This window comes from Varanus komodoensis, unplaced genomic scaffold (assembly GCF_004798865.1).
Source record: "Varanus komodoensis strain SLA01 unplaced genomic scaffold, ASM479886v1 scaffold27, whole genome shotgun sequence".
In the NCBI taxonomy this organism is placed as follows: domain Eukaryota; kingdom Metazoa; phylum Chordata; class Lepidosauria; order Squamata; family Varanidae; genus Varanus; species Varanus komodoensis.
Genome location: NW_025335701.1, coordinates 10,254,307 through 10,277,682, shown reverse-complemented (window position 1 = coordinate 10,277,682; position 23,376 = coordinate 10,254,307). Strand labels below are relative to the sequence as shown.

The following is a 23,376-nucleotide window of genomic DNA, read 5'->3' as shown; positions in this document are numbered from 1 at the left end:
GCCTGCCCTGTCCGACGCTCCTTCAAGGTCAGCCGCTCGGCGGAGCTGCGAGGGGGGAGCCAGCGGTGCCCCCAGACGAGCACGCAGCGCTGGGGCCGCCGCGTTGGCAGGCGACCTCCCCCCCGCCCCCCGCCCCCCGCCCCCATTCGTGCCTTGTAGGACCCTGAGTGCTGCGTGTGGGATTCCCCAGCAAGCCGTTGGCCTCATTTAAACCACAAGGAGCTCTGCATCGTGGGCCGTGTGTGTGCGCTGCTCTCGCTTAAAGCATAGCGCCATCACGACGAAGGAATCAAGCCGAGCTCGTTTTGACCTCTGCCATTCTCTGGGTCATTCTGGGGGTCTTGGAGGGGGACTTTGGTCTAATGGCACCACTTCCCTGACCCCAAGGGGCACCGAGCAGGAGAAGCCACGGCATCGGGGAGGGGGGCTCAGAATGCCTCCTTTCCAAACCCTTATGGGGGGCCTCTCCCCCACCAAGACCCGAGAGTGGCCTCCCCAGGAGCTGGGGCAGGGGCCTCGGAGAGCGATTACGAGGCCGCGGGCCCGGCGGGAGGTCACTTCCTTTCCCAGGGAGGGACAGGAAACCGCTCCGCCCAGCAACACCCTCCGCATGGAAAAGCCAAGCCGTGGGAGACGCCCCCTGGACATCCGCGCCCCGGTGCCCTGCTTCCCCCTCCCCACGGCAGAGGAAGCGAGACAGGAAGGCGGGGAAGGGTTGCCTCGGCACCTCCCCTTGGAGGGCTCCACGCGAGAAACATGAGCGCAAAACCTTGGGAGCCCCCACGCCCCCCCACGGGGCGGATCCGCTGCTTCTTCACTTCCTTGTGCTCCGCAGACCCCCAAGTCTCAAACAGCAAAAGCCAGGAAGAACAGGGTGCCAGCATACCGTTCTTCACGAGCAGAATACCAGTGAAAGCGCTGCACTGCATGATGGGAACTGGAGTGCATGCCGCTTATTCCCCTGCGGGGTCAGGAGAGTTTGCCCTTTGCGGCGCCGCATCTGCCACGGACGCGGAGCTGCCTCAGCACCGGGAACCGCCAGCTCAGCGCAGCGCAGCGCAGCCCGTGAGGAGACGTCAAGCGGGGCGGGGGGGCAAGGCCTGCTTGGGGCCACCGTGGCCGGGCTCACGGGGCACACGGCGTGCAGCACTTTGTTCTCGGCCCCCACGTCAGGCTTTGGGGAACTTGTCCCGTCTCTGCAGCAGGGACCGGCACCCCTGGCAGCAATTTTCTGGGAACCAGGAGGCTGGGAAAGGCAAACCGGGCCAATGCCCCTTTAAGGCCGCCTAAACTGGAAGCAACCACTGGCACTTCCTGCGGCAGCAAGATGAAGCACGGCCCGTGCTTTGCGGCAAAGGCTCAAGAGGCGATGCCAGCAACATCTCCAGAAGTGCCGGAAAAGTTCGCCCCGCGAGCCGCCGCTGCCGGCCAGTGTCGACCAAACCGGGCCAGTGCAAGTCAGCTCCTTCTGTACATCTCCCACCTACTTCAGTCTGCCTCTCCTAGACGTCGTCCGAGCTGCCTCCAATTCCTAACAGCACGGGTCCTCAAACCGCGCCCATTGATCCGGCCCGCCTCGCTTGTGGGGACATGCGCACGGCGAGGGGGCGGCTTGCTTGCGGGGAGATCGTTTTGGACTCGCTTGGTGAAAACGATCTCCGCGTGAGCAAGCCGCCCCCTCGCCGGCACTGCCTTGGCAGCCCACGCCCACCGCTGGCACCTTTCAACTGGACCTGTTGAAAAAGTCTGAGGACCCCTGCCAAAAGTGCCTAAGGGCGAGGGAGTTCTGCAAAGCAGAAGTCCTTTTCGGAACCTCAGTCGCATGCCTCTTCCAGCGCAATCCTACAGAAGTTTACTCAGAAGCACATCCCACGTGGTGCAACGGGACTTCCTTCCTGGTAAGTGTCCGCAGAGGTGCAATTCTATGTGCATTGAGACAGAAAAAGGCTCAACAGCCAAGATCCCCCAGCCAAGGCTGCTTGGCAGTTCTTTCTGTCCAAGCTTGCATGGAATTATACCTTCCGTTGCCTTCCCCACGCCAGGAAAATTTAAAGGCAGCAAGCCCAGGCACTTTTGCTCATGCAGAAAACCCATGCCTGGTGCAGAGATGTTCTTCTTCCCTCTGTTAATACAGCCCCTGCTTTGGGTCATCCCACAGAGCTAAGTGGTGGGAGATGCAGCAGAGGGAAGCCCTTCTCCATACACCACAGGGCTAAAATGAAGGCATCCGCTGCTGAGTTTTGCGGGATGGCTTTGAAAGGGGCGGAGACAAATTTCACAGCGGAGGCGGCTACCTGTGGCCACCAGCTCGGGCACCTTGCATTGTTTCCGGGATCAGAGGTACCAGGTGGCTCGCTGCGAAAGAGGTGCATGCTGGGGCCAGTAGTGCGTTTCCCACACACACCTCCCAGCCGCCATGCAAACAGAACGCAAGACGGAGCGAACGTTGGCCGTTCTCCCTTCCTGCGCCTTTTCCGGCCCCTTTGCACGGCGCCGGCGTGCAGCCGCAGCAAGCAGCAAGCAACCGAGGGGCACGGCTTACCTTTCCGTGGGTCTTTGGCGTCTCCCGGCCCCTGCCGTCCAGGGAAGGAGGCACTTGGTAGATGCCCTGGCCCAGCCCGGTGGGGGCAGGGGGGACCTGGTAAATGTCCTGCGGGCCGGTCGCAGGCCCGGCCGGCACCTGGTACACGTCCTGGCCCTGCGGGGGGCTCTGCTTCGGGTAGGCGCTGGGCTGCTTCCCCGGGGGAGACTGGAACGGGCCGTGGTGGAGGCTCCCTGGGGACTTGCTGGGGGGGGGCACCAGGTAGACGCCGTCCTCTTGCGGCAGGTAGGAGGGGTGCATGGAGGTGTACTGGGAGGCGGGAGAGAGCGGGGTGTAGCCCGCCTGCGGGGGATACACCGGCGGGGCCTGTCCGACTGGCGGGGGCAGCGGCGGCGGCGGCTGCGGCGAGGGCTGCAGCGAGGGCTGGGGCGGGCCGCCCTGCGCCGGGCCGGGCAGCTGCTTCTTGTCGTACATGCCGACGAGGATCTTGAGGCGGTTGCCGGGGACAATGCCCTGCCGGCCGTGCAGCGAGCACAGCCACCAGCCGTCCAGGCCTTGCGTGTTGCGCTCCAGCACCGTCATGATGTCGCCCTTGCGGAAGGAGAGCTCATCCGGCGACTCGGCCACGTTGTCATACAGCGCCTTGGCCAGCACGTTCTGCAGGGGCGGAAAAGGACACCAGTCAGGAGCGGGCATGTGCACTTCGAGCCTGATCCGGACCTTGGAAGGCGCTCTCCGCGGCACCGGACCCTCCGGGGATGAACTCGGCACTGTGGGGACTGCCGTCCCCTCCAGAGCCTCATCCACGCTTCAGCCATCCAGCCCCACTGGAAAGAACTGAGGGGGCGCTGCAACACCTCTCTGGCCAGGTAGGACGCGGCGGCAACCGTGTTACGCAGACTGTGCCTTAGAAATGGGGGGCAGAAGGGGGCCCTTCTCCCGGCACCTCTGCTGCAGCCGGTTTCCCGGCTTCCAAGGAGGCAATCCTATAAAGCAGGGGTGGGGAACCTCAGAGCAGCAGGCCAAATCTGGCCCTCCGAGGCTCTCTGGATCGCCCCACCCCTTTGCCCACCTACCCATAGCTGGGCGGTATCCCTCCTTCCGTGCAGTTTTTCTACCATTACCTGCCTCTCAAACAGCAACATTTCCAGAAGCGGGAATTTTAAGCTGAAATAGGCTGGCGTTTTAGTCTGGGGCCCCACTGAATCTGCCCACTCTCGGAACGACCCTTTCCACCCCCAGTCCCAAGAGCATCTGCAAAACTGAATTCAGCCCTTGGACTGCGAGAGTTGCTCGCTTCAGCCTTGTTTCCAAAAGCGGCTGGCACTGAGAGTAAGAGGATCCTTCTAGTGCGAGTCCTGCAACTGATTCACTGTCATCAACGTCGCCTTGCATTTATACACTGCCTTACTTCCCCTAGCAAGGAATCCAAAGCAGCTTACAAATTCTCCTCCTCTCCGTTTTATTCTCACAGCAACAACCCTGTGAGGTAGGTTAGACCGAGGGGCAGTGACTGTTCCAAACTCACCCAATGGGCTTCATGACTGAATAGGGACTCGAATCCAAATCTCCGGAGTCCCAGTCCTGCACTGGCTCGCCATTCATAACAGTAATCCATAATTATGTTTTGAATTAATTAATTTTGCCTGATTTCCAAGCAAGCCCTGTTGCCGTTTGCCATTTTTAAAAGGAATTGAAATTAGGGCTGCACTTCTCACTTTGGAGGAGAGAAGTCCTAAAACTGACCTGTTGTGAACCACCCAGAAGCTCTGGCGATTGTGCCATAAATACAGAAATAGGCTTGAGCGTCGCGATTGCAAAGCTCTTGCCAGGCCATTGGCTCTGTGTCTGCGCGTGTAAAACTGGAGGGAGGGGAAGAGACTGAGCAGAGTGTGCCGGAAAAGTACAAGTGGCGTTTGGCACAGGGGCACTGCAACAATTTGTTGCAGTCACCCACCAAAACACGCACGGCATCAAGTGCAGGAAAGGTGCGGCCCTCCCCTTAGGTCGGGCTCCAGTTCCCAGTCATCGCTGGCTGGGATGGCTATGGGCTGATGGGAGGCATCGGCTAGCAGCATCCGGGGGCCTTGGGTTCCCACCCCGCTCAAAAACAGCACACGTGCTGGCACCTTTTCAATCAGAGGCAAGGGCAGAAGAGTCCACCAGCTTCCCGTCACTGCGAACGACCACGAGCAGGCTTGCTTTGGCAAACCCTCAGCCCGGGGATGCAGAATAGCGCAGGTAAGGTCGGTGGGACCCGCTCCCAGGTGGGGGGCCCGGGAGGGGCACAGCGGATCCCCGTCCAAGCCCGGCACCCACCCGCTCCACCCGCCCTTCGCAGCTCATGGCGCACAGACACTGAGGCTGGTTCCACGCTGCTCCTCCGCTGGCGCCCGGCAATGTCTTCCGGAGCCTGCAGAGGGGTGGGGGGCCCCTTGGCCCACGGCTCAGTGGGGAAGAGGTGCTGCCAGAGGGGCAGCCTGACTCGCACCGCGCACAGGGTCCCCGCCTCCTCTCGCAGGCAGGAAGCGCCAGAGCTGTGAGTCAGCCCAAGAAATCCCTGCGGCCTCGCCCAGCGGTGGGACAGCCTCGCTTCTGGAGGCGAGCGAGCGAGTGTCTGAACGGGAGCCCGGAAGGAGCAGGAGTGGAGCGGCGAGGCCTGGCCGGCCCGATGCCCGCGGGTCGCAGCCGCCTGTGGGAAGCCGCACCTGGAACCTTACACACCTGGAGGGCGCCCCGGTTGGGGAAGTCTGTCGCATGCCCGGCCTCCCACCTGTGCCCACAGGGAGGCTTCTCCCTGCTGGGAGCCCCCTGGCTGCGGGAAGGAAAGCCGGACCTCCGCAAGGGCAGCTCCAGGGGTTGGCAGCCCTCGGAGAGACCCCCCCCCCATGGGAATCCCCTTCCTCACCACCGTGGGGTTCTCGTCATGCTGCTGCTTTAGCAATCTAAGCGAGCGTGGGACTGCAGTCAGGATGCGGCCACGAAGCATCTGGCCAGGCCAAGGCAGAGCAAACCCAAGCGCCCCGCTTCCCACGCACACCTTCCTGCCCAGAATTAGACCTAGCCACACGGCCTCAACCGTGCGTGAAGAACGCCGCAGACCACGCCGAGCTGCTTGGGAGGGATGCGTGCGAGCAGCTCGGCCCTCCCCCACCTCTGGCTGTTCGGTTATGTTGGACAACAGCTCCCATCATCCCCAGCCCGCAAGGCCAGTGGTTCCCCCGCTGGAGCAGGCTGCACTGGAGCATGGAGGAGGGAGCACAGCTCCTGTGGAGCCAATATTCCGTACGCTGCATGCACACTCTGGGTTGTGGCATCCGTGCACAACATACCGCAGTAGCGACTGCAGCAGACCTAAGCAACGGCCCCCGAAGACCCCAAATCGACCTGATGCAGACACAAAGCCTGATGCAGCCACTGCTCTCCATATCCCTCCCAATTTCTGAAATTTGGCGGGAATGCTGGCCAACCTCACAGGGTTGTTGTAAAGCAAACTGAACCTGCAACATAAAAGCAAAAGGTGACGCTACTGTCACTCATGGGGAGGAGAGAGCATGGAAGGCAGTGCCTGCTTGTTAAAAATACAGTGTGGACTTTGCTTTGGGCTTTGGTGCCCATATAAACTGAACATTGCGTGTGCTGGCTGGGGCTTATGGAAGTTGTAGTCCAAAATATCTGAAGGACAACCATACATGCAACCTGGTGAGGACTGGAGAATTATGGACACATGGGAAGTGATCCTTTGTGGATATGGGGGCAGGGGTGGCGAAGAAAAAATCAGATGAGAGAGTTGCCCGCTGCTTAACAGTGCGGAAGCTGGTCAAGAGCTATAAAAGGGGCTGCAGAAAGATTTGGCCCACCGGATCTGAACCTAAGCCTTTCCAAACCACGCAGGCGAGCAAGTTAATCGGCAGAGAACTCTTTAATGAAACGTGCATCCTTTTTTTTCCAGTGTGGGAAAACCAAGGTTCATTTCATGTTGAGGCAGGCGGAGACTTTCACTTCAGTATATCTGGCAGGGGCACCAGGTTGCGGACGGCTGACATAAAACGCCATTTGTGGTTAAGAATCCACAGGGAAATGCTGGGCCTTTTACATTTTCAGAAGCCTTCCAGACAGGATTCCCAATGCGGCCAATCGAGGAGCAATGCGCAAAGGTTCTGCTGGTCCTTAGTGGATTTTCAGTGGTTAAAAAAGGGAATGAGAAGCAGATGTGGGAAAAGACAGGAGGGATCCAGATGGGAAATGACAACATGTAGGCCAGAGATGTGAAGGCCTGGGAAAAAATGGGGCCAGGGAAGAAAGTTTTTTTTTTTTTAAGGCATACTTTCCCCCCGGGATTCTTGGAAAAATTGCAAACGAACAGCAAAACCAGGGTTCCTCCCACTCAGATTGTCCACTTCCTACCCCCTTCCCTTCCCATTTCTAATCTGGACTCCCTATAAAATTCTATGTACACGACAGGGAAGTTACATAATAAAGGTCATGCCCAAAAATGCTGTTTGAAATGTAATTCACCTTTCCCTCCCCCATTTTTAATACCTTGCTGATTTGTAAGCTCAAAAGTGTAAAACTAATACCCACAGCGCATGCCTTTCTTTGGCAAGCGAAAACCCGCCTGTGGCCTTGGAGCCACAGGGCCATACGGTGCCACATCATAAATCCGCACAGGAACAAATGCAAGACGTGAAGCCATGCGGATCGCGGCGGCCTGCTTTGCCGTGTGCGCCAGAGCACGGGGCACGCACAGAAAAGGCTCCCTGCAAAATAACATCCCAGGAAAACCCCTGAGGACTAAAATCCTCGATTTAGAAGCCCGATGGAAAGGGAGGTGCTGGGCCAGCAAGCTTTGTGCAACGACTCCTCCCTCGCTGGCTTGATAACAGCGGGCAGATTGTGATATTCAAACACAATCTGGGCACACCCCCGAGCCCTACCTGGCATGTCCATCATCCACACCGTCACTCCCCTGCTCCAGGAACTGCTCTGGCTGCCACCCCAGGGACCTTTGCTTGAGGCTTTGATATTAGCATTCTGTGTCCTAAATTCTCAGGAGCTGGGCACCTGAGAATTTGATTCCAACAACGCTGTTTTATTGTTTCTTTTTATTGCTGTTATTAATATCAGTACCAATATTATCCTCATCTTTGTGGAGCACGCTTGGCCCTTACGGAGAAATGTTTGGGGAATTTTCCTTCATGCAAACAACTCCGGACGTCTGAAAACCTGGGGGGGCTGCCGAGAATCCAAATCCCTCCTCTTGCTTCCCAGTGGCTTGGGTTTGGACTCCGGCCCTGGTGGTGCTGAGGCCGTGAAGAGCGAGGCAGCGACCCAGCCCTGCTCCCAGAGATGCTCTCAAGTGGGGGCATCAACCCCGGGACGTTCTGCACGCAAAGTGCACGCCGGTCACACAGCGTCCCGTGCGCTGGGGGCATGCACACGAACGGCATACCCATTCATAGCATCTGCTGACTCATAACTGCCTACCCCTGCACAGGATGGAAAAGCCCAGGCAGCTCCCTCGGAGGAGTAGCCGAGATGCAAAGGACACGGGGAAGAAAGACCCACTTCTCTTTTTCACGTTCCCTGCAAAGGCCTTTTGCAGGCTAAACAAAGAACCTAAATGCATTTCTCTTTGTGCAATTAATGCAACTTAAAAAACAAGAAAGGTAAGTACTATGGAAGCCCAGAACTGTCCATTTTCTCAGATAGGGCTTTGATTACAACATAACACTCTGTGTTCACGCAATGACTTTTTAAGTCATCTGTGAATTGTCCAAGGGGTGGGGGAAATTACTCAAAAGCAGAATGAGTCACTTCTATAAATCCCGTTTGAACAGGATCCTCATTTCCTGCTGGATCACCTCCCCAACAGGCCTCAAAGGCCACTTCTGCAGTCTAGCTCAGCCTGCCTCCTCCAACCTGACACCCTCCAGATATGCTAGAGGGAAGGCTGGCCGGGCCCCGTCTTTCCAGCCCCGTCCCCCACACCGGGCATGACAGGTGCGCATGTCTGTGAACGGCCCACGGAGGGCATTAAAAAAAAAGTGCAGGCCCCAGCTGGGTCCATGAGCAGCTGCAAACCTCTCCTTGCAAAGAGGAGGAGACGGTTCCCCAGGACGCTCCTGTCAGCACCAGGAAGCATTTCCACCCGTGGATTCAGGAGAATGCACAGGAGAGCGTGCAGGGGCTGAGAAAGGAGAGTCCCATGCTGAGAATTGCCCCCATGGAAAGGAAACCTCTCGGTGCAATGCGGCTGGGGCAAACCGCGTCCGCCTCGAAGCAGGAGCCCTGCTTGGCAACAAGTGCCTAGCATTTGCAAAACGACCTAGACACCCGTGGCTGTAATCTCATCTTCGCTAACTTATGGGCCACTTCATTCAGCCGGTCGATGCCAAGAAAGCCTAAAACTAGATATCACCCACAAGGGAGAAAACGCGCCGATACCTGCTCTGCAGTTTTTATATTCCGGACTGAATTAGGCCCTTTGGAGCAAGAGCCCAAGCATAAGCTTAGTCACCCACCAGACAGCAATGGGCCATTTTGCCAGCCTTCCCCAACCTGATGCCCCCCAACGTTTTGGGCAATGCCTCCTAAGATCCCTGGCCAGTGGCCATGCTGGCTGGGGCGGATGGGAGTTGAACCTCTGGAGGGCACCGGAGTGGGGAAGGGTCGAATGCATCCTGCAATTCTAATCCAGCCGCAGCCTCCCTAGAGCAAGGAAGGAAACGTATCACAGCACTCCGTTAGCCAGAGTGGGCTTCTTGAGGCCCCGCGGTTGCTGCCTATAGCCCCTACGGCCCTAGACGGCAGAGCCAGCGGCAAGGGACTTTCTGAGCTGTGGACCAAAACACACGGAGGGTCACGAGTCGGCCACCTCTGCCTTGCACCCTCTTCCCAAAACAAGCACACGCATGTCCCGTTATTCGGCTTCTTTCTCCGTGCATGATCTTCAACGCTGGCAAAGGCCCACTGAACACTTTGCTGGAAACCCAGAGGCTCTGCCCCCACGAACTCATCTGTAGCCTTTCCTCAGAGCCTCCAGGAACCAGAGTCCTGCAGTCACACACTCGCTCACACACTTAAAGAGCCCAGTGTTTCACAAGCTCACAACCACACATCCGGTTGCACCGTGATCTTTTGAAACCCTGGGCATGCCCCCTCCTCTGCAAAGCTACGTCTGGCCAGGGCAAGCTGCAGGGGCGCACGGATGCCTGAGAGGCGGACTCCGCGTGCTCTCCCCGCTCTGCAGCAGCAGAAAACATCCGGGGGCTGCTAAGGATGGATTCGGTGGTGCTCCCTCTGCCTCTCCCCCTGCAGTCCACCTTCGCTCCACCTCGCAGAGAAGCAACAGTGCAGGGACTGCCGAGCCCCCGAAGGCCGTTCCCCCTTCCCCAGCGGTTTCCTGGCTGTCCCATGGTTCCTCCCGTCCTAAGAGGTGGATGCGCCAACCAAGGTGTGTCTGTGTGGCCCTTGCCCTCCTCCGTTGGCCTCGAACCTGCCCATCACCAGAATGTGGACGCTGAGAGCCTCTCCAGGTCATCACGCTTGCTCCAGGGACACCCTTTCCCCAGTGGGCGGCCACACAGCCCGGGAATGCCAAGGGCGTGCCAGCCACGGCCTGCGATAGCCAGCAGAGGGTCATGCAAAGGCTACGCTTAGTCTCTGCGCAGCCACTTCTGAGTACGCGAGATAAAGGCTGCCGATGCTGCCAGGAGCGATTTGGGCCGCTGCTGCCTCTGCCCAGCACGCCTCCCCCACCCCAGCTTCCGTCCCCCGATCTTGTAAACAGCGGAGAGGCTGGAGGGACTTCGCAGGACTTTAGCCCAGGATGAAAGATGCCAGCACCGTAGGGCAAGTGGAAAGGGCGAAACAGATGGGATGAGGTGTGGCTTCCACCCTCCCCAGCTCGGTGGAACCATTTCTAAACCAACCTTGTCACTGACAACCCCGTGTCCCGGACTCCTTGGGCATTGCAAACGCTCTGGCAAAGTGCTCCGAGACAAGAGTAGTGGGCAGACTAGGACCCAGGAAAAGGTCCTGGGATGCTTTGCCAATCATCACGCGCCCTCAACCTGCAACTGATTAACAGTTGGTAACTCCCAGCAGGGCTGGGAAAGATTCCAGGTGAGACACACGTACAACAAACGCAAGGCCATATCGAAGTAGATGGACCAACGGGCTAATGAAGCCATGCCCTGCTCGCCTTCGCAGGGGCAAAAAACTCTGAGCTCTCCTCAAAAAGGCCTTGCAAAGTTTGGCTAAATTTACTCCGGCATGCTGACACTTATTCCAGAGCCCCTCGTGATTCCCAGGCCGTTCTGGGATCACTGGGCATGAACTTGGGAACTTCTGCGTGCAAAGCACTCGCCCTGCCTGCTTCTCGTGAGTAAGCTCAGGATTGGCTTCCCAGGGATGTTCAAGCTTCCAGCCTGTGCCCGTCGTTTCTTAGACGGGGTCGGGCTCTCTTCCTCCGGGGTTGCTGGAGCAGCTTCATTTTCACCGGGTTTTAGTTCTATTTCACTCTGAGACATGCCTGTATTTCTAAAGATATATTTCTATTTGCTCACATTCTTGCCACGGAGAAACACCCAACGATATCACAACTTTGAAGCGGCCAAATTCGCCTGATGTTGTGTTTGTGAATGGAGTCCTTTCGTGAGTGATGAACTTAGGCAATGGAAAATATTCTGCGGGAAAAGCTGAGCACTGGAAAATCTGCCCCACGTCACTGTTGCTGGGGACAGGGAGGCAATGTTTCTGTGACCCTGCATTGGACAACAAGAGCTGAGAAAAATTAGTGGAGGCTGCGTGTTACAACTCTGCATGAGTCACTGTTCCAGGTCCATCTCTTTCATCGGGGAACGTGGCCAACGGTGACTCACACGGCGCTACCGTGTGGGCAGACTCCACTAAAAGCTGGGGAGAAGGGGCTGTGTCCCATGGCACTGATTTTCTGCTTGTGGTTTTTCTGGGGGGTTTGGATGTATTGCTCCACCAGGGAGCTTGAAACTGTTCTCCTGTTGAAGTCTGCTGAGGTAGGAAACGGACCTTTTCTGCAGAAGCTTGCTGGTTCGGCAGGCAAAAAAGTGCTTCTCCGGTGTTGCTCCCAAGCTTGGGGACATGTTCCCACTGGAATTGTGACCAGTCTCCCCTCCCTCAGCATCCGGGAAGGCAGCCAAAGGATGACGAACGGCTGCTGTGCTTGACAGCGCTTGCTGCGGTGTGTGGAATAGCTGGCCACGTTTTGCTCTTCTGAAATCTCTGCGAGGCACCTTGACACCGCTCTGCGAGGCACCTTCAGTCTGTGTTAGGAATGTCAACATTAAACAATAAAGCGGTACAGTCCAGCATACCGCTGCAGGACTGTACCATCTTCGCTGCTCCAGCAAAATCAGCCACACGGAGCGGGCAGAGTGTGACGCTGGCTTCCTCTTTTCCCCGACCACCCGGGAGCTGACAACTGCTGGGACCGCGTTTGCCGGTGGGATTTGTCTCGGTGACCCAGAAAACGAGACGGCAGAGCTGAGCACTCGCTCACCTCGCAGCGTCACAGGAGATGCTGCTGCGCTCTGACAGGGCTCTGGAGGGGAAGGAGGAAGAGCTGCCTGGGAAGGGAAATGCAGTCATCGTGTGTGTGTGTGTGTGTGTGTGTGTGGAATGGACAGGCGGAGAGCTCCCATCACCGCCTTCTCCCTTCGTCGGGGCCCTGTGGCTGCCCCTTCAGCTTCTGCACGCCGCTAGCTGCCCCGTGACTAACCCCCTGGGAGAACCACAGGGACAGTGGTGCGCATGTGCCCCGCAGAGGTGGCGCAAGCCAGCCCCGAGAAAAGGCCCCCCCATTCCTCATGGCGGAGTGGGGCAGAGCCGACGGCCCTTCCACGCAAGCCGGAGAAGACGCAGCCCTCGGCCGCACGGCGCGTGGCTGGCTTGGACCCCCGGCCTCAGCGAGGCCGGATGCAGGGGCAGTGCCGGGCATGGGTCGAAGGTGGCACGCTTCCCCTGGCCAGCATCTCCTGGCAACTGGGTCACTGCTCTTGGCACCTGCCGTGCGTGCCACGCAAAGGACCTGCGACTCTGAAGCGGGCCGTGCTGCGTGGACAGAAACCGGCAGCCTCGCCGGACTCGCCGGAGCAGGGGCAGGCCCGAGGGAACGGTCCCGGATGATCTTGCACAGTCGCACGCGGGGGGCGGGGGGGCTGGGCCGAGAGCATCACGCATCGAACGAGGGGCTGGAAGCTGCTCTTTCTTCCCTGTGCCCCATCACGTCGAAGCACACCCCATCTTTCTAACCTCTCCCTGACGAGCAGAATCAGGAAGGATGCACTACAATGAAAGAATACGGAACAGGGATGAGCAATGGTGCTCCACAGATGTTTTGGACTAGAGGGCCCATCATCCCCTGCCAGGGCTTATGATGGCTGCTGGGCCTTGTAGGCCAAAACATTGGAAAGGGCGACTTATTTTATGCCAGGGCGACTTATTTTATATTTTTATCTTTTGTATTTTAATTTATGTTGTGAGCTGCCCCGAGGCTTCGGCGAATGGGGCGGCATAGGAATGTTTTAATCAATCAATTAATTAATTAATAAAGGCCCACAGTTATCCACCCTTCTCAAAAACAGCTGCAGAGAAGCCAGCTCTGGGAAGCACAGTGCCCAGGAAGGGCTTCCCAAAACAAGCCTCTGCTGCTCAGTGACAAGGAGGGAACTGCTTTCAGGGGGTTATTCTAAATATTTGGAGCCACTCCCAACAAGGAGCTTCCTGGCGGTGGGAAAGGGGACCTCAGAGGAGGGCCGACAGAGCAGAAGAACTGAGTGGATTCCCCGGAGGAAGGGCAACCGTTTTTTTAAAAGGGTTAAAATCGAGTTAAGTTTGGGAAGAAAAGAGGTGTGCACAGGAACGGGCAGATGCAAACAGAGCGACACAGGCGTGTGGGCTTCAGCTGAGGCAAGCGATGTGGGAATAATCCCATTTGGGGGTGGAAGCCCTCCGATTTCCTTGCCTCAGCCCCCCGTCTGCCTCGCACCAGCAGGAAGCCCATCCAAGTGAGTGTGCGAGGCCAGTTAGCGCACGTACCACCCGCCTCCGCATGCGCTTCTTCCACACACGACTTGTGGGCTGTACGCACTTTGTGGAAAGGATTGTGCATCGCGTTATTCGCACCCTTGGGCATTTGCAGGCTGCATCTTGATTCGGCTGTGTGCGAAAGGAGCCCAGCGAACACAAGAGAGCCGATTGCGGCAGGTCTTCGCAACCCTCGCTGGTGCATCTGAACTGATAGGATGATGAAGAGGGCAGAACACAGAGGAGAGCACAAAAGGCAAAATAATAAGCAATGGAAACAAAGACCACCGGAGAACTGCATGGTGTCGAGATCCATGGCAGGCTGAGGAATGCGCTGGGCCGCTGCAGTCCACAGCGGCCAACAAATGCCTGGCCTGGCCCACTGGGTAAGATCCCCGACACTGAAGGGGTAACGGACCTGTAGGACTACCTGAAACTGCAGTGGCTTTTGGCTGCCAAGAAGACGAAGGCCATCCAAATGGGCTTCCAAGGGTGGCAGCCCACCTGGGGGTGAGAGGAAGAGGCAGAGCGTCCGCCTGGCTGCAGAGCGCACCAGCTCCAGGAGGCGATCTGGCACCAGAAGAGAGATCTGCCACAAAACAGCCAGCCTCTTTGGGAGCACCGGGCTCCTTGAGAGCAAGATGGAAGCCAGGATGAACTGCTTGCCACAGAGCGACCTGGCCAGTTTAGCTTTCCCTTGGAAGACACCGACTGCGGCAGCAACTTCTTTCATTCAGCCTCCAAGGCTTTGCCCCTCTGCTTGCTCATGCCGCACACCCTGGACTCTGGGCCGGCTCCTGGCGCTCGGGCTGCGGGGCAGCTTGGCTTCAGCCGCACCTTGGCTGAGCGGATTCGCCACGCGGTCCTCCCCGAGACTGAGCCTGCCTCAGCCAAGCAGGGCCCCGAAACGACATGCGCCATGCGCTTGTCTTCCGCCTCTCGCTCTGCTTTCTGAACGGCCTGCCCAAACACGACTGCAGTGCTGTGTAAGCCATTCCTCAGCCCCGGCCTGCAGCACTCATCCTGCGCCTACACAGGGAAGGCCAGCAGCGAGTGGGAAACCTAGCGGGCCCTCTCCGTCAGCCAGACTCGAGCAGCTCCTCTCCGTCCCAGTGAAAGACACAAGTCCCCGCACTTATCTATCTATCTATCTATCTATCTGAAGCATTCAAGGCCCGCTCCAGTAAGTTTTGCTAGGCATTTTGCAATTGACAGCACCATCGGCACCAGGCAGATAAGAATCGACAGTAAAAACATATTGGCAGCGCAGCAAAAAATACAGAATCAGAGCAAAAGAGGCATGACCTCACTGCAGGGCCAAAACTAATAAAACACACCACTACTGGAAAATGTCAAGGACTCGCAGCGACCCAGAGAGCACTCAGCAGCAGCGGACAGAGACATTTTGCTGCCCGATGCGGGTGGAAAGGCCTCCCCCGGGGCACTGAAATGTCAGAGAGAACACAACCAGGATGCAGCTTTCCGGCTACGCGGAGCACCACCTGGCGGCCCCGAACCTTCCCCACCACTGCAAAGGCTTTGCCTTTCCAAATGACCCAACAGCCACCGTGCCAGCTCAGAAGAGAGGCGGGCTCCAGCCGAGCCAGCGACGCTTGCCAAGGCCCGTGCGAGAAGCACGTTCGAGCCAGCCTGCGCCGCATCTGACCCAACCTGCAAGCAACGCCAGCAGCTCGCTTCCTGTCGAGACTTGCTCGGAGCCTGACAGGCGGCGTTCCCCATCTTGCGCCTGGAGTCATGAAAACGGCCAGCCCGGCCCAGCCCTCCAAAGCTCTCCCGCAGTTCCGCCCTCCCTACTCGACTCCCGCCCTGCTTCACACTTCACCTGATTTTGCATTTGGACGCAGAGCAGGACAGCTGCAAGCCCTGCCGTGGGCAGCCAGCGTGGTGCCACCGAGGCCCAACGCAACCCGCAAGGCCGCTTGCAAGAAGGAACACCATGCTCTGTCCAAGCGCCACCCCCAAGGGAGGCTGGAAGGGGGCGGCCTGCTCTGGGGCGGCCCCCACCTGAGGAACAGCCTGCGGCCCGCCTAGCGCCAAATCTGTCCTCTTCTTGCCCCCAGTTTAAGATTACCCTTAATGGTGAGGACCGTAAAGATTAACCTTACTCCCCGGGAAATCATTTTTGGCAAGGTCATTTTACTGCATGTTTTAGCTGTTCGAAATCCATTTTTGACACTGCTCTGATATTCTGATATTTGCATTTCGTATTATTGTTTTTTATTGTTCCGCTTTTCTGTATTGTTTTATGCCACGCGGAGTACTTTTGCTGTAGAGCTGTATAGAAATGAAAACAATCACAACCCTAACGAAAAAGAAGACTGGCACAAGGACATCCGAATTTCGGCCTCCTGGACAGCCGTGAGCCTTGCAAGGCAACTGGCCCAAGCCCCACTGCGGATGGTCGAAAACCTCCTGCCCATTGGCCAAAGGTGGCCCACAGACCACTGGGCGGCACCTGCAGCGCCTCTCGATGGCCCGAGGCGCCCGGGCCAGAGCCGCCGCGAAACAAACACGGCGCGCCGGTCTCAGGTGTTCCGAGTGCTTCACATCCACAATCTTGTTGCATCTTGGGAGGACCTTTAATTGAAGTGACCACCCTGTAAGGTAGACCAGCGTTCTAAGCCCTAACAGAAATGCGGGGCTTGAGGACGCAGGAAAGGGATGAACCAACGGCCACCTGGTGAGAGGAGCTTCTCACCGCCATGGGCAGCCGTTGCTCTTGCCCCCCCTCTTCCTCTTCATGCCCTCCCCCAGCTTGCTGGGCAGATCGAGATCCTCTGAGCATGCAAAGAGGGCGCCTGCCACCCCAGTCCTCACCACCACCACCACTGCCTGCGCCACAGGGCTGAAAGTCCGGGCAGCTTCGGGCCCCAAGAAAGCGGCTCTGTGCCACTCACGCTGCGGATCTTTGAAGCAAGGGACAGAGATGAGCCATTGTGCCTGAGAGGCTTGGAAAGGTTTGGGGAGAGGTCGTGCTGCCTTTCCCCGACTTGGCTGGGGAGGATGGGAGCTGCAGTCCAGCACAACCAGTGGCGGGCGGACTGGGGAAGCGTGCTGCACCTCCCTTTTTTTGCTCCCAGGCAAACAGGCCCGGCAGGCTTCTAGCCTACCTTCCCACCTGACCTGCAAAACCAACCTGCCAGGTGGGACAGCGAGCCAGGCGGCAGGGCGTGGATCCTCCCCGTTGCTGTTCCGGCTCCCCTTGGGGGCTGCCCCTCCCTGCCAGGATGCTGAAACACTGGGGGGGGGTGATTCATCCCCCTCTGCCCTGCAACTCCCCCCCCCCCCCAGCTGCACCTGGGCTGGCCCTCCCAGGCCCTCCGTGGGGAGGCAGCTGCCAGTGCCCTGGGCTAGAGGCTGCCGGTGAATCATTAACCAGGCTCTGCAGGGCGGCGCTGCCCGGCCAACTGCTCCTGCTGCGGGGGTGAGGGGGCGCTGGCAGCCCCAGTGAGCACAAGGCCCAGAGGGTGGTTCCCCAGGGAGGGGGCCACGCGCAGCTGGCTTCGCCCCTCCCCTGTACGTGGCTCCAGAGTGCAACCCACCCCCCCGGCTGGGGCTGGATCCGTTTCCACCGAAGCAACTGCTCTGGAAGTGCCGCACTTCCCTGCCCTGCTTTCCCAGACCCCGGAAGATGCTGCTCGGAGTGCCAGGTGTGGCAGGGACGGGCGTCCCCCGAAACTAGGCCAGGCTGCCGCCTGCAAACGGAGGTCCTCCTCTTGCGGAACGCAGATTCTGGACTCAGTCCGCCTGTTTTGGACTTCGGCCCCGGCCGGCACAGCCGAGGATCAGCAGCGCTGGGGTCCTCACACAGAGCATCTGGAGGGTGCCAGGCTGGGAGCGAAATGCACTCTGCCCTCCCCAGGGGACAGCCTGCCTGCCTCTCCAGTAGCCCCGTCATTGTTCCTGGCAGTGGGGAAAGTGACTAGAGAGCAGCCTGAGCGCCAATGAGGCACGGCCCCTCGGGAAGGCCAGTTTTCCCAGCCCCACTGGCCACTCCGCCACAGTCCCATAATGCCATCCTCCCTTGCCTGCCTGCCTGCCTCTCCCTCTCCCTCTTTAAAACTTTTCTTTACCATCCATCACAGACCCCTCGGGACGGTTTACACAACATTAATAAAATAGAAAACAGAAGTAAAAGAGTAGCGTAGCATCCCAATGTTTGGTGTAAACCACGATTAAAACAATTTAACAATTAAAACACTGGGAGAAGAAAAAGGGTTTTGCCCGACACCGAAAGAAAAGAAGTGCTGGCGCCAGGCAAACCTCTCTGGGGAGCGCATTCCACAGTCGGGGTGCCACCGCAGAGAAGGCCCTCCTCCGGGTAGGCACCCTCTTGACCTCTTTCAAGGACGAGGAGGAGGGCCTCTGCCTCGGATCTCCAGGGGCGGGGGGCACACGCGGCGAAGGCGCCCCTTCAGGGATCCAGGACCCAAGCCTGGGTCCTGCCAAGGAGACCCCTCCACACGGCACGGGTCGTCCTTGATATGACCTCACCGAAGAGCTGCCACCGAGGACCATGCGGGGCTCCAGGCTGGCCCCTCTCCCCCCGCAGCGGCTAAGCCCAGCCAAGCCATCCCAGATGCAGCGGTGGAGGAAGTACACTCAGGCATGTCAGAGCAGCCGAGCTGAAGCAGTGAGTGCGCGCTTTCTCCGCTTGACCCCAGAGACAATGCAGAGACGGCGAGACGCACCTCTGGGTGATCCGGCAAGGTAGTTCTTAGCACACAGGCACCAACCTGGCTGAAGCGTGATCTGCTCTTGGCTCGTGGGTTGTGGTTACATGGAAACCCTGCATAATGGTTTTGCTACTTTTTTGCACCAGGAACCACCTGGTGCCATGGTTTATTGAGCTGCAGACTTTAGGATAGTCACTGTTAACAAACCATAGTTAACCCACAGTGCAGGGGTTTGCATGTAACAACTGGCAATGACCCAATGACAAATCACCATCTGACAACAGTTTGGTGCTGGGTTCAAGTCGTGTGCCCACCTGGCACATGTGTGCTAAGGATCTTGGCCTCAGTCCGCGCAGCCGCTTGAGCCACTGTGTCTGTAGATCACCAACCTGAAGCAAACATTTTTCACGCTCGGCATCCCCAAAGGTTTTTGCTGAGCAACTTCAGAGAAACTCGCTGTTCCTAGAAGTTCCTCTATGAACTGGCAAACTTGGCCCATTGCACAAGTAATCGTATTTCGGATTGCAAAGCGCAGTGTGAATCAAAAGCCCAGACAAAAACCATAAATGACACGAGGGCTGGAAATGGTGGCTGTCAGACTGGGGAATTCCCGGTGACAAATGGTCTGTCAAGCAACCTTCCATGACCACAGAAGGGTATCGGAGGAAGGGGACTCTGCGGGAACGGCAACCTTTTCAAGTGGTCTGTTTTGGATCAGCACGGCTGGGGAGGGGGGACACAGCTGGGACGTCCCTGGCGTCCCACCTGATTCCACACACACCGAGGCATCAAGCTAACCGTCACCAAATACAGCACAAACAGCTTTTTCCGGACACAGGCATCCGGTCAGGAAATGAACCTTCCAAGCCAAAAACATGGAACAAAGAGCCAGCTTGGAAAACAGGGTGTAAAAGCCCATTCAGTGCTTGCACCACATCTAAAATTGTTTCCTGCTTTGTTGATACACACTGCCTATTTCTCTCTTTGGGCCCCTGCTAGAGGCAGCTGGTGTGCTTCGGCCAGGATGAGTAAGAGCCAGATTCTGTATTTCCAAAATGCAGGATCCAGTATTTCCCCCATTCCACTTGGCAACAATCAGAGGGGCACCTTACAGGTCCGACCCATAACCAGCACATGACCCGCAGAGCCGAAAATGAGTGTCTGCGCAGCCAGCTCCCCCAATTCCATCTTGGAAAGCTAAACATGCAGGAAATGTGACTTCACTACCACAGCAGAGATCTTTTCCCCTCCGTGTTCTCCCTTGCTGCTTTGGAATGTTTTACCTGAGAAAGAGATCTGTGCATTGCAGAAGCTTGCACATTGTATGACCTCTGGGTTGATCCCGCAAAGTTCTGGATTTTAGAATTTCCTTATCCTTGTGAACTGGCACAATGGACAGGGAAGTACAAGAGGGGAGGCAAGAACTGGTCCAGGGCAAGGCCTCTGAGAGACCTGGCACAAAGCTCTGCCAAACACCTGCACCCTTCCAAAGCAGCACCTAGAAGGAAAATCCACCTGAGCCCTCTGCCCTGGACCCCCCCCCCCCCCCAGGGGCCTCAGCAGCCAACACCACAAGGGAGCTCTTTTCCTCGCTTCCAGGCGGCCATGTGGAAGTTTCCACCAGCTGGTATCTCATCCGGTTAAGGCTGAAATCCTACGCCTGTTTAGACAGAAAAAAGCTCTGCGACCTGTAGCATTTCCCAGCCAACATAGTGGCAGGCCTATCTCTTAGGGTTGTGGCCTAAAACGATCTCACTCACTGGAGATTATCCGGGGAAGCAACTAGCCTGCAGAAGTCTGAATAAGACAAACTTCTTCGGGTGGAGGGTTACAGGGTGGGCGTGTCGTGAGCGGAGCCGGCCGGAGCCGGGGGTCAGACTAGATGGCCCAGAGGCCCCTTCTGGCTCGCTCTGTTTCCATGTTTCTGTGTTACAGTCCATTCCAGTGCAGGGAGTCGTGTGGCTAATGGGGCAGGGTAGAAATCCAATCGATCAACCAGTATAGTGCAAGACACTGTTCTGCTGCCCGCCAGTTGGGTTGGACTACAACACCAAGCATTCTCAGCTGGATAGCAGTGCCAGGGGTTGTGGCAGAACAAGCCTGGAAGGCACATCTTGGGGGAGGCTGGCCTAGGTGATCCTCGGTTCTGCTAGCCCTCCTAACTTTGCAACCTGTCCGAACATTGCTTTTCTCCCCGCAACCTGCCCCTCCCCATGGCCCACCGAAGCCCCCACCTCCTGGCCAGTAAATGCCAGACTCTACTCCTGCGGCTGGGCAGAGGGAGCAGCCACAAAGGTGGAATCCAAGTGGCCGCTGGTGGGTTTCCTTGTCTCAATCTGGGCCCTCACGAGCCGCTGGCACCAGCGAGCAAGAAGCAAACACGACAAGCTGCCAAGGGCTGGACGGAGCCCCTCCCAGCCCCCCCCCACAAGACCCTGATGCAGGCAGAGCTTTTCAAATGCACAAATCAGAGCATTTGTTTCCTTCAGCAAGCAGACCGCTGCATGCCACCAAATATAGATAAGCATCGGAGCTGCAGCAAGCCAGTTCACAGCCTTCCACGTATTCACCAGAATCAAAGGCTTAATGCACAATAAATACGTTTCGGATCGGGATATAAAATTACCAGAGATCAGGGAATGCCCTATTTCACGCTGGATGGAAAGTGACCCCGTCAGAGCTGCGCCAAAATTCGACTTTAGCAACATCTGCCAAATGGAGCCGTTTCCTAGCACTGCCAATTATCACGGCTCATTTGAACAGAAGCTCTCCCTTACTCATGAACAAAATATTACAAGCATCTGTGATGTCAGAAAGTGGGGCCCTTAGCTGAAGAATCTGCAGCCAGCCAAGGTGAAGCGTTATTAAAGCCCCCCGCGCTTCAAGGGGAGGCTTGCTCTGCCTCGGTGTCTCTCTCCTCGGGGCTGACTCCAGAGGAAGAGGATGGTGGAGTTTGCCAGGGCACATCGGACCAATGGTCATTATTCCCACTTGGCGCAGAGCACTTAGCAGAACGGTGGGGCAACGCAAGAGGCCACGCTCGGAAGGCATCCAAAACAGGGCACACGTACACGGGATGGGAGGCCCACCGGCCAATCCCTGGCCCCACGTCAGCCTGCATCCTGCCTGCCCCACCACAAAACGGCAAACGGCAACGGGCGCTGCAAGGCAAATATTTCAAGACGACTCAAGCACAACCGGGCCCTGCCGCCCGTGTTCCCAGGAGTCTGCATACTGGAGGCGGCCAACGGGACTGGCGGCCTTCCTGCCATGAATTTGCCCAACTCCATTCAAAGCAGCGGAGCTTTCACGGTAGCCTCTCAGTGGAGACACACACGTGGCAAAGCGTCTCCGAGATGAACCACGCAAACCTGCGCACGCTCCCCCAGCTCCGCATGCTGGATCTCCAGCGGGCAGCAATGACCCCCAGCCACGGAGGAGCGGGAACTGATTTCCAGGCAGGATCGTCAGGAAGCTTTGGCACATGTGCAGGACAAACGAGGCCAACCTGGGGGAATCGCAGCATTCCTTTGCGGGTTTCTCCAACTCTTCTCCTTCATGCGTTCAGGAAGATGCTGCATCATACCAAAGGTCCTCACCATGACCCACTGGCCACCTCGGGAAGCCCACAAAGGATCGATGCCGCACCTTTCCAGTCCCGTTGCACCTGCCACACAACTGCACCTTCCCACCGATGGTGAGGGCCTGCTCGGCCACAGGAAGCCTCCTCCTCTTCCTCCTTTATAAAGGGGGCACTCCCACATCCCATGGGGCTGAATGCCAGGTTTAGCTACGGGCTGCACACAACAGGGCACCTCCGATCCACCCCAGGTCTCCCGCCCAGCTGGGTTCGAGGACTGCGAGAGAGGAGAAACAGGCTTGCCGTGCAGTGCCTTCTGCAACATTATAAATTCCCCCCGAAGGGAAGCTGGTCCAGCTTCTTGCGCTTCCTGCTAACACTAAGAATTCTCATTCCGTATGAACATTCCCCATGATTCCCAAATGCCCTGCCTTAGCTCTGCTTTGGTGGGTTTAAGGGATTCTCTTTTCATTCCCAGATCCCAAAAAACGCCCCCCCCACACGCACACACTTTCAGGTCAACCCCAGAATGTACACTTCAGGCACTCTGGGGAAGCCCTTCTAGCTCTTTCCTTCTCCAGTCTGGTGTACTCCAACGGCGGCTGCGCCGGCTGGGGATGCTGGAATCCACTCCAATGCGGCTGGCCGGGCGTGAGCGTCCACAGGCTCCTGGCCAGCCCGACATGGGCACCTGCGAGCAAGCTGAGGAACGCTGATCCGCAACTATCACCCTTGCCCTTCAATGCACCGCAGCAGGGACAGGCACGGGCTAACTCGCTCCTGTCCGCGTTATCATGGGTGAAACCCGATGCACGTTGTGCTGGGCAGAGGCCCTGCCTTAGCCAGCCGCATCTGGAGGGCTCCAGGTTGGGAGAGGCTTTCCACGCCTGGGAACGACGCAGCCCCTGCTTCCCCCCAGGGGCCGGCTCCTTCGTGCGCTCCATTCGTCCCTGCAGCTGGATTGGCCGTGGGCCCCCAGAGCCCGGCCCGCCAGCCCGCGGCAACGCAGCCCCGTCCGCAGGGCCCCGGAGGCCGCCCAGGGCAGGAAGAGCGGCGCGAGCGGCCCGGGGGGGGGGAGGGTCCTGCCGGGCTCCCACTGTCCCCCCTCGCCGCCGCGTCCCTTCCTCTGCATCCGAGGCGGGCCCATCCCATTTCCCCGAGAAGGAGAAGGAGAAGGGCGGGAGAGCGCTGCGGTGCGCTCGCCTTCCCGCGCCGGAGACGTCCCGCGGGGGGAGCGCAACAACCGCGTAGCTCAGAAGGGGCGGCGGGGGCTGCACAGCGACGGCGACCGACGGCTCCTTCGTCTGCCCGGCTCCAACGCCGAGGTCGCCCCCCCCCCCGCCAACGCACACACAGCCCCTTCCGCTGCCGCCGCCTCCCCGCCCCCCGGGCCAAGAACACCGGCGATCAGACCGGCTGGACGGCAGCGAAGCCGCGCGGCCCGACGACCGCCAACCCCCGCAGCCCGCCTGTTGCCTCGAAAGTCACGC

At 58.2% G+C, this 23,376-nt stretch overlaps 1 protein-coding gene across 1 annotated transcript in view; it reads right to left on the bottom strand.

Annotated features, from left to right (window-relative positions):
* BCAR1 (BCAR1 scaffold protein, Cas family member) overlaps positions 1-23,376 on the bottom strand; it is a 35,380-nt gene that overhangs the window by 11,664 nt on the left and 340 nt on the right. The window contains exon 2 of the mRNA XM_044434208.1: positions 2,543-3,199. Coding sequence (XP_044290143.1) covers positions 2,543-3,199 — 657 coding nt within the window. The remainder of the gene's footprint in view (positions 1-2,542; positions 3,200-23,376) is intronic.